At 39.5% G+C, this 11,303-nt stretch overlaps 1 protein-coding gene across 1 annotated transcript in view; it reads right to left on the bottom strand.

The window, feature by feature from the left end:
• CDK5RAP2 (CDK5 regulatory subunit associated protein 2) overlaps positions 1-11,245 on the bottom strand; it is a 70,404-nt gene extending 59,159 nt beyond the window's left edge. The window contains exons 1-10 of the mRNA XM_031057259.1: positions 11,161-11,245; positions 10,457-10,524; positions 6,978-7,088; positions 6,096-6,172; positions 5,228-5,348; positions 3,628-3,779; positions 2,589-2,751; positions 1,227-1,280; positions 706-825; positions 12-104 (exon numbers count right to left, since the gene is read on the bottom strand). Coding sequence (XP_030913119.1) covers positions 12-104; positions 706-825; positions 1,227-1,280; positions 2,589-2,751; positions 3,628-3,779; positions 5,228-5,348; positions 6,096-6,172; positions 6,978-7,088; positions 10,457-10,474 — 909 coding nt within the window. The 5' untranslated portion in view covers positions 10,475-10,524; positions 11,161-11,245. The remainder of the gene's footprint in view (positions 1-11; positions 105-705; positions 826-1,226; positions 1,281-2,588; positions 2,752-3,627; positions 3,780-5,227; positions 5,349-6,095; positions 6,173-6,977; positions 7,089-10,456; positions 10,525-11,160) is intronic.
• Between the last annotated feature and the right edge of the window lie 58 nt (positions 11,246-11,303).

Genomic DNA, 11,303 nt, shown 5'->3' with positions numbered 1-11,303 from the left:
CTTGTTCTTACCTTGAATTTTTGCACATGTGCCTTGTGAGTTGCCTCTCTTGCCTTAGCCAATGAAGCATTTAACTCTTCAATTTCAGAAGCCAGCTCCTCATTCTTTAAATAAAGTGAAATGAATACTATGTAGGAAAAGTTATTTCCAAGGGACGGCAATGCAGTAATTTCTACCCCATCTCATTAAACATTCATCCAACTACACAAAACACTTACAAGAACACCAAATACATCACAGTAAATCTTATATAGAGAAATTCTTGCTCTTACACACTCACTAGACTGCCTATCACTCAAGTGAAGTATTTCCCACTCTTCCACACAATCTGAATTTCAGCTGATGTTGACCTCTCTCATTTTAGCTGCCTTTGACAGCTCCACTTACTCAACAACATAAAATACCCCTCGGATCTTCTAAGTGGTGCTCAGAGCTGATAAAAATCAGTATGCAGCTGAAAACATTTTTCTTCCAGGCTCTTAAGGGAGAAAGATACTTAACTGATACTTTCTCCTCTCTCCTTCAGTCCAAGAGCCCAAACTGCAGAGAAGCAGAACTGCTTGGAGAGGTGACAGCAGTGACAGGGACCCACTCAAAGCCTCCTCAGAAATCCAGTGAGATCAGACCCTGTCACACACACACACACACACAACACCCCCCCTCTGTGGTACTTCAACAAACCAGCAAGTTCACAATGAACCTCACCTCTTTTTCCTTTGCTTTTAAGGCAACAGTTAGTCCTTGGATAGTTTTATCCCTTTTCAAACCATTCTTCTTTTCAACAGCAAGCTCATTTTCTCTCTCTTGCAGCTCCTCTTGCAGTGACTAAATTAGATTATGTGAAAGTTGCATTAACTTCCCACTAAGAGATACTGTAACTGCACATTAATAAGTACACTCCCTCAGAGTTCTTGGAGCTTATTACTCAGATTACCAACATAAAATACAGTTCCCAAAATGAGAGGCAGCATCTTAAAGAAGTGTCTGGAATATTGTATAAGAAGGGAGCATCAGCTTCAATATTTGATGAGTGTGTGTATCAGCTTTACTGAAAATTGCTTCAAAAACAGGAGGGGTCCTCCTGTCATCCCATATAAAAGAGAATTTAACAGAGGGCCTGCTCTGCTTCCCTGGAGTCAAGGCCTCTGTGCCTATGAAAGGATAACAGAGGGAGCCCAACACACACTGAAAGGGGTCAAGGAAACAGAAGCAAAACTGGAACTTACCTGAATTTTTTTTTCAAAGGAATTTCTCTCATTTTTAAGCTCCATTCTAAGAGCCTACGAGAACAAAACAGTTGTTATGGCCACTTGCATTCATTCTCAACACAAATACACTCATTAAGCATTAAAGTGAAGCAAAATGAGCTTAAAAACTCTGGGCATAAAATAAGCCAGTCAAAACTAAGAAGAAAAAAAAAGAAAATAGAACAAAAACACTCAAAACATGTTCTTCCATGCATGAGACAGAACAACTGCACTTGCTGAGTTAACAGAGGTGCATTTTTTATGTGACATTTATCTTTGTCAGCAAGATGCTTTTATCAAGAGAGATTTTAATTAGCACTTTTCCCTGGGGAGGTGACAGAATTATTTGTTTCAAAAAAGTAATCATACATAAAACCAGAGTTGTGCAAAGGTATTCATCAGATTTTTTTTCTCCAATACTGCCCCCCAAATGATCATATGTACTCTATCCACCTCCTGTGAAATGATTAAAGATGATGCTGTTTTCACCTTGACACACAAATACTCTTGTGTAACCAGGGGAGGTTTTCCTGGCACAGATTTAATTGCAAGATCACCCAGAACTGAAAACTTTTACTACCTCCAATCAATCCAATCATAAAAGTTTCTTGACATAGACAAAAAATGTGTCTATGTACTGAGCTGAGCAATATTAAGTTCCTAAACGAAAAGGAAGAAAAAAAATCTCAGATGCTTGACAGCCTCCATAATTAACTTTCTTAATTCTGCCAGCTTTAATTTTGTCTTTGAATAACCAATAGGAAAAAAAAAAAGAAGACAAGAAGCCTCAGGACCTGTTTCTACATTCCAGCTTTCAGGATCTCTGTCTTCCTATTTAGGAGCCAAGTGAAATAGAAGACTGATTCTTGTACCTTTTGTGAGCTAAAGGGCAAACCTGCACTTTATTTTATGAGAGGTTTTTATGCCTACCTTCCTTACCACAGCTTTTTTTTCAGCCCATAACAGCAGAGACACTTCCCAAGAACAAATTCTCAAGTCACATTCTTAACTTTTATAGCAGTTATGTCATCCAGTGAGGGATCTCTTAACATCTGGGATTTCTTTAATATACACTTCTGTAAAGCAACTGCACTCTGTCTATTCCACAGGCATCAAGTCAGTGGGAAACACAACCTCTCACTGAGGGAATGGATAAATAAGGATGAATATTGCCCACCAAGCCAAGCATAACCCATGAATGGTAAGGAACTGGAAAATGGAGGAGGAAATAATATTTTTAAAAATTGGCTGATGTCATTCACATAGTGTCATGCATAAAACCTTTAAAATCCTACCCCCCATGAGATTTATAACACATAATTCATCAGGCAGTTTCCTCACCTCTATCTCACTATCCTTTTCAAGCCTCAAGGCAATGGTAAGTTCTCTGATTTTTTCTGCTGGCAAGTTCCCATCAGAAGATCCACTCTGAGACTTTTCCTTCTCGAGGTGTTGAATTAAAGCTTCTTTACTTTTCAGTGACAGATTCAGTTGCTCTATAAGTCTAAAATTACAAGATTTTAAGTATTAATCTTGCACCATCTACCACCAATTCTCCAGCCATTGCAGTGAATCTTGCAGACAACTCTCCTAAGTGAAGACTCAAGACAATACTTGTAGAACTTAAGGAAGGACTTTCATAACCCTGGAAAACCTGAAAATGGGCTGTAACTTTAACATAAGCAAACAAGGTTGACCTATCTGCAAATTCTTATTTTCCTCCAATATCACCTCAAATATCAACAGGTAAGTTTCAATATTTTACTTACATTGTCCTTTACAGCACACACAAAAACCTTATTAATCTATTTCCTCTCTTAGCCCACACACCACATCCTTATGTGCCTTCAGCAAATGTCTCTCAAGCAGTCAGTTTCATCTAAATTTGTATCTAAGTGGTTCTCATTTGACAGAAACAAAAAAAAAAAACACCACCATACTAAAAACAAGTCAGGTCAGTGCTGTTGTCATCTCTCAATACACAGCTTCACACTCCCAGTATTTCAAGAAAAATAATGATGTTTTCTGGCAGACCTGAGTGTTACACATGAAAATTTTGCAGCATAAGATGCCACCACTGATGTATCCTGGATTGTATTTCTAAAAGTGTTTCTCTTCCTATTCAATTTACCAGCCTGACCTGTGAGCTTATGTTTCACACATCCTGACCCTTTCAGGCTCTCAGGGAACTTTTAAAGATGACTTTGCTCCACAAAGCACTGAACTGGTTGCTGTGTTGCCACTCACTCCATGGGTGGCCAGTAACTCTCCTGTACCCAAGGGCAGGACCAAATAATCAAACCCAAAGCTGTGCTGACTCTTCACACTTTAACAATAAAGAATTCCAGCAGTCAGAAACATTACTGGCAACACTTCTGACCTGTCTTTCTCAGCTTCTGTAACCTTGTCCACATCCTTGGCAGGGGCATTGATAATTGAAGCAAGTTTCTGCTCAGCAGCAATTCTCAGAGCTTTCTCCTTCTCTGTCATTGCAAGGGCTTTTTCCACCTCTTCTTGGGCAGCTTTAAGATTCTGAAATTAAAACACACAATCCTGATGCCTCTAAGAACTAAATGAATTTTTTCACATACTGAAGTTTCTTCTATCCAACATATGTCAGGAAGTTTAATTTAGGAACTTTTACCAAGTATTTCAAGTTCTTTGTAAATGCTTCTGAACTCTGTGTCTGTATTTTCAAGATTAATCCACTTTCTATAGTACAGAAAGAAGGGAAATTTGTTTCAAAGAAATAAAAAATACCCTAACTGATAGCAGAACTAGAAACAAAAGTGCCCCTATGCTATGGTTTTAGATTTAGCAATTATAAAATGGTTTTGTCCCACTGTCCTCTCACTATCATAATAAATAGCTACACTTAAATGAAAGAGGTTAAAAGAAGGGCTTTTTTGTTCAATAAAATTAATATTCTCAAGCTCACTGTAGCTAATTGGAACTCTCTCCAACATCATTTATAATATTGTGCAGGAATTGATAAAGTATGAACCAGACATTTTTCTCTTGAACAGCAAAAGAAATGGAGATAACAGCCAGAGATTTCAGTCAACTTCCTCTGGGTGACCCAACTCACAGAGATGGAAAACACCAAAAAAAAGACATACATAAGAACTTGCCATATACTACATCAAATTTGATTCAGATCTTCATTTTTACTTTGCAAGCTTCCCTGCTGTGCTCACCCAATTTAGTTTCCTATGAAATAAAAGCCTCCTTGCAGCCTAACAAGCCATTCCCCCCTTGCCTTCATATCTAAACTAAAAAGCATCTTTTTGGGGCAGGGAGAGGAAAAGCTCCTTCACCCCTGAACTTCCCCACTCAACCCCTCTCCTGAAAAGCTGTTTTGCCAACATTCACCTGTCAATCCAGAACTCTGAAGGAAATTAATCTTTGTTAGCACTCCCTAGATTTACATAACTACATGGTGCTGTGTAAACCTGTGACTAAAACCACACTGCAGTGTTTGAATTCATAAGCAGAATAAAATTAATGTCAGAGGCCAACACCACCTTTGGGCTACAGAAAATAACCCATCACCATGAGATCAGAAAATCTGCTCTTCAACCTATCAGATGTGGAAAACACCAGCCTGACTGCCTGATCTGGGACAGAGGAAGCAATTTAAGAACTTCTCTACCAATTCAACAGCACAAAGAATGCTTTCAGAAATCCCAGTTCCACTACAATGAATAAGAGGTCATGCAAATTCCTCTTTCCTGCTCCTTGAAGGAGCTCACTTAAATGGACTTCAGTCATCCTTGTGGGTCCCTTCCCTTTACACTAAAATTCCCCTGTAAAGTAACCAGAACTCAACAATAAATACAGGAATAAACTGGCTCAAGCACAGACAGTGAGGAATGAAGAAAGACATTATGAAAATATATGCTGACTACAGTATCAAAAATCAGATAACAGGACAAAGACAGCAGTGATTCCTTATTATTCCTTCAGCTGTGGTCACTCACCTCTTCCAGAAGGTTTATTCTGCCAGTCAGCATTTCCTCCATCTCCTGCATCTTCTTCTGTGCTTCTTTTCCATGCTGCACTTCAGCATCACCACCCTGGGCCAAGCTTTCAACTGCCTTACTGAGAGAAATAACACAGACATAAATCCCAGTGCATATCAACATGGAAAACATTTCAGGTCCCAGAGGCTGATGGATTATGCACAAGCATCTTCCACCTTCTCTGTACCTGCTTATCACTTTAAGGTTCAATACAAACTTCTACAGACTATGCAGCAATTTGGGTGCTGTCTGTGAGTTCCACATAAAAGCCTTGGCACAGTGGATAAAGAAGCATTTTAGATGTATGACGAAAAAGTGAAATATTTCCTTTATATTTCTAAAGCTTCCAAATACACTATACAGCCTTCAGCAGAGCTGTGTTTTCTACAGGAAACAGCACTGGAATAAACTGAAGACATGGAGATGCTGAGATCTCCATTTGCCTTTTCAGTATTTGTTAACACCTTGTGAGAAGAGAACAGGTAGTGTCTCCTTGCTCAACACCAGATGACCACTTGTTCATGACTGCCACATAAATTTTGCTTTCTAGCATGACCTTGTGCAAGGTTCCCTTCGAAGCACAGCAACACCCTTTGAGCAACCTGGAGAGATCAAACAAAATTCATCTGCTCCAGGAAAACAAAGAAAATTCCATTGCAATTGAGGCCTGTGGGGCAATCAACACTTGCCAGTCTGGATTAGTTTTGAACCAGACATTTCTAAATAAGTGCCCTTTAGATCCTCCAATTCCTAAAGCACAAAACACACAGAAACACATAGAAACAAATCCTAAGTAGTGGACATCAAGAAATAAACTGGTGCTTACTAGGCCTTGATGAGCAGCTTCTCCCTCTCCTGCAGTTCACGCTTCAGACTTTCTATCTCAACTTTCAGCTCAATGTTCTGTGATAAAAGAATGAAAATGTCTGCAAAGAACTGGAAGATCACCCATCCCAAAAGTTAGTGGCAGTGTGTAGATTACTTTTTGCTTGGACCAGCAAATATAAAGTATCATTGGGATAAGAATAGACATTTAGCTGCTAAAAGACATATTTTGCAAGGTTGAAGCCTTCCAGAAATATCAGTAGCATTAAGGACCATTGCACTCAAGCAATACAAATCCCTGCACATACATTTAACTGCTCTAATAGGGAGTACTGCACTTCAGTTTGGGAATTTCTAGGGTTTCCAAGCATATTTTTCTTTAAGCTACACGATTTTAATTTTTTTTTTTACTTGATTTTATCAACTACAGAGGTTTTTAGTAATTTTAGATTTTTTTTTTTTATAGCTTGAGGAAACCTCTCATGATGTAATTGTACAAAGCACTCCTTGGCCAGGAAGCTGACAAACACCATTTCAACACATCAGCAATTACAACAAAATCACCAGTGGAGAAGACCAGGCAGCAATACTCAGCTGCGACTGTGATCTACCCAAACATCAATTCATGTTCTTAACTACTGAAATATGGATCAAGAGAGACTCGAGTTTCCATCCCATTATGGAAAAGAGACCTGAGGAAAGCACCTGTTTAGGTCACTTCAATTTAAGTTATTAAAGGATAAGGTCAGAATAAAATAATCACACCTAAACTTCCAATAACAAAAAAAGACTTAAAAGTCAAGTGAAACAGACAAAATCAAACAAAACAAAACAAACTCTTCAAAAAGAGACACAGTTCCAGGAAATGTTTCTAAATGCCTACGATTTTGTAGATTTCTTCAGTGGGACCATCAAACTTCTGCTGCATTCGCTCCTCCAGAAAATAAATACGAAGTTTCAGGTTGAAGTTTTCTTTTTTCAGATCAGTGATTTGCTGTGAAAGAAGAAAGATAATGAGAAAAAGGGAAAAAAAGGAAAAATCCTAACCTCCAACAGTTTTGTTTTCACCAGTGCAAGACCAGAATTCCATCTCCTCAACATAGTTAAACTCATACACACATGTGAGTGACACACATGTCCAATTGTGAAGGTGTTAATTAAATATATAATAGCCCTGTGCCCTTTGAACTATTCCCTAAAGTATCAAAATACTGACTGACTTGACACAGTAAGAATTCAGGAGAGATTTGTTAATCTAACAACACTAAGTAATCCTTCTAAATGATAGAACTTGAACAAAATGCAAGACATAATACAGTTTTCATGTTGAAACAGAAATATTTCCTAAGCAAAAGCCTGGGAAGGCGGTTTCATTAACTGGACCCAGGTAACTTTACTCATAGCAAGAAAAGCCACAAGCACACAAGTGAGCCCAATTGAACACCAGTAAAACCTTTATCCCATCCCATAATTCAGAGTGCAATTCTTTGGGGAAAAATTCCTTATCACTTTTAACCTTCCTTGTAGAAGCAGTAACTTAGTTGATGGTTTCATTAAAGAAAGGAGTTTCCCTCTAATTTTTTTTAAGAGATGAAGCATAAAACATTCATTCAAATAAGATTTATGTCCCCTGCCAGATGCTTTCAGCAAATGGAAATCTAATATGTTACAGAGCTACTAATAAAATATTTATGTAGGCTTTTCCAGAACACTACAGTGCTATTTGTAAAATTATTAGCAATACAATTTCCAAAATATTTGCCTTGTGAAACCCAAGATTACTTTCTGTAACTGCACTCAGAACCTGCATCTGCAAACAACTGTTCAGTTTAATAATCCCTGCACAGAAAGCTGCCTTGTCCTTATTCACAAAAGTGAAAATCATCTGAGCAATTGAAAATCCTACATAAACTTTGTGGTTCACTCCCACACCCTGAAGAACTTGACAGTAAATCGTTCCCAGCAGTCCCTGCTCATTCAGAAAAAGTCCAAATGACAAAAACACTTTGAAGTTGTACCAGCTGAACTTCTAATTAGTCTCCCTACATTCAATATATTTCTGAGTCAAAAGGAAAAAATAATTTCAAAAGAATTCAGCATTTCACAACTCTTGTTACATGTATTTCAGTGGCAACAGAGATAAACCAAAGTGCTTAAGGGTAATATTTTCAAAAGGCAAATGAAACAGACTATGCAATCATAAACCAAGGAGTTAAACAAATGTCATCTCTGATGTTCAGCTTCTTGGATGAATGTTAGAGCACCCAGACAATTTATAAGTTATTGCTTAATGAAAGAAAACATGTAAAATGTGAGAAAGTTCACACTGCAAAAAGATTTTAAAAGCAACCCTCTGAACTTATGCATTTGAAGACTCAGTCTTAATTCCTTTATGCATTTTGATTTCTGTATTTAAACAAAAGGAATGAAAACCAAGACAATTATATACATAGTGCACAGAATATTCCACAGCATGAACAGCATGGCAGCAAATCCTAGCTCAGATTAGCTCCTTTCCAAGTCTGCATGGAGCCAGTTTTGTTCAAAAGGGGCTTGTCAGCAGTGGCTGTGGTTTCACAGTACAACAGTTTACAACTATAAAGGCTGTTTTAGATTTACAGCAAAACTCTAAGAGGATTTGGTGAGACAAGAAAGAATCCCCCAAATATCATTACCCAGCTCCCTTATTTGATACCCATCACCCTGTCTGCTCATGAACACCTCATTTCCCATAACAAGGTCCTCCTCAGAGATGCTTTTCACTTTGGCCATGTAATCATGTTTTCTATAACAGAATGGTTACCTTCATATTGCAACAAAGTGGGACATCATAAATAATTCAAAAACCTGCACCTCCAACATTATCCAGCTCAGCACCTTCTCCAGGTACAAACATTAAAGGACCTTTCCTACATGGAGCCACCTTTCAGCCCACTTAAGGGTCATTACATCCATCCTGTTCTCTCTGAGCTACAAGGCCAGAGCCCATTCTTTTCATTACATCCTTCTTACAGCCTGTATGAGTAACAGAGTTACAGAAATAAGTTTACTGGTGCTTAATGTATATTATTCTTCCTTCATGGCAACGGATCTTTGAGCTTCATTACACTGCTGGCATCCATAAAAGTTCTCATGCCATGGGAAGTTTTACAGCTCAGTGTAACGTGAGGGGTCTGAGCACATGAGGATGCCAGATCTGTGGGAAGGCCCCTGCTCTACACCACACAGGACAAACAGCAACTGATTTTTCCTTCTTTCTGCAACTTATTCCCCTGTGCCCAGGAACCCTGCAGACAGTAAACCACTAGCAAAATGTATATTCTGGACTGAGGTCTTTGGCACACATCACAGTAAGAGATTTTAATCACATACCAATGCCAAGGCAGTGTCTGTCTACCCCAGCCAACACACAGAAAAGAGAGAAAGGGAAATGGATACAGACTGCAAGAAACATCCTTCACACAAGGCTTTCCAAAACAAGCTTTAAATTCTGAGCAAAGAGCAGGGAGGATATAAGGCCACAAGAAACTGAAAGAGTTTGTAGAAACCACTCATTTCAAACAGCATTGCCACAAAAGGTAGCAGCACTGAAACTGCAAACTCTTGGCACAGCCCAAAGGCAGCAGCCACAGCCTTTATCTGTAGCAATCATCTCAGAGATTTTAGATTGCCTTCCCCTCTACAGCTTTTTCACACAACAATAAATAACTCAAAAGTTTTTCACTCTAGTTCTTAACGGTGAAGTTGTCCTGCAACACAGCCCAATCAAATCAGCATTCAGCAGACATAACCAACTGTCTTATTCAATTTAAAAAGCCAATACAGTTAAAATATTTTTAAAATCTAATGTTTTCCTTTATATTCTACTAAGTGTCAAAATACTTTTATCTACAGAATTGTCACAATGATACTAGACTTCAACAACACAAGCATTCCAAGCACACTCACACTATAAATTTAAAAGGCATTATACTGTAGTCAATGAATTAAAAAGCCAAATCCCACACTAACCTAAATGAAAATAAACTTGATGCTTCCCTGAAATAAATCAGCAACAGATGTGCAAACCAAGTTCTGATGTTTCTGGTGAGCTGCAGGAACTTCTGAGTAGAGGGTGCCAATTTTGTTTCACAGCTTCAGTACAGCAGTTGACTGCCCTGAACAACAAACTCCTGCCTCAGTTTTTGAAAGCAACACTTAAGAAATGGAGGTTCAAAGCATGGACAGGGACATTCACCTGGACACACCTCCAAAAGATGTGTATCAACTGAAACAAACTAAGAGTCAACACTTCAGCCAACATGCTGGAAATATCTTGGCCATAAATCTGTCACTGAGTCTTACATTAAAAGTTCTGCTTACATTTTCATAGTCCTTCATGGTCCGAGCTCGAGCTGGTGAGACTGTGTCTTCTGCCACATCTGGTACTACTAGACATTAAAGAAGACAGAATCAGTTCAGACAGCACGATCTCTCTAAATAGGGTTTCAATTTGGCAAAGGTCTACACTAATCTAAACATAACAAAACCTTTAGGGAAGTGAGAGAGGCACTGCTTGGCCCCCTGTTTACATTACATGTCAGTATCTACATTCCTTTCTGATCACGCTAAGCTGTCCATCACTTGAACTCCCAAATTCCATCACCCACTTAAATTACGATGTACACTGGAATCAGGCTATGCGAGGTGCACTGTCAAGAATAAACCTCAGAGCAAGAACTGGATGATGCACAGCGTGCAACTTCCCTAACCCTGAGCAGAATGCGACCGGGCAGCACGGCCTCAATGGATATTCCAAGTATTTTAAGTACACGCCGCACAAAACCGCTGATCATCTTATATAAGGCTGAAAGCCCTAATGACCGCAGGCAGCGAGCACACAGCAGTGACGGCAGCAGCTGCTGGCCTTAAAAACTCTTAAATTACGTCAAAAAGCGCATCACTTAAAAGGGAGGTTTTTTTGCCTTTTTGCCGCGAGTTTGAGGGGTTTTGCGCAGGTTTGGGGACCAGCGCGAAGCACCGAGCGGGGCAGGGATGTGCGGGCTCCGGCCGCGATCCAGCCTTACCTTGTCGGCCGGGCGGGCCGGGCTGGGGGTCCCCGCGGGAGATGTCCGGCAGCTGGAGGGCGCTGGGGAAGAAAGAGGAAATCGCTAAGGGCACAACGCCCGCGGGCTCGTACCCCTGAGCCCGTCCGCGGCCGGCGGGCCCG

This window comes from Geospiza fortis, unplaced genomic scaffold (assembly GCF_000277835.1).
Source record: "Geospiza fortis unplaced genomic scaffold, GeoFor_1.0 scaffold27, whole genome shotgun sequence".
Classification (NCBI taxonomy): domain Eukaryota; kingdom Metazoa; phylum Chordata; class Aves; order Passeriformes; family Thraupidae; genus Geospiza; species Geospiza fortis.
Note: the sequence above shows the minus strand (reverse complement) of the source record. Positions and strands in the feature narration are given on the sequence as shown.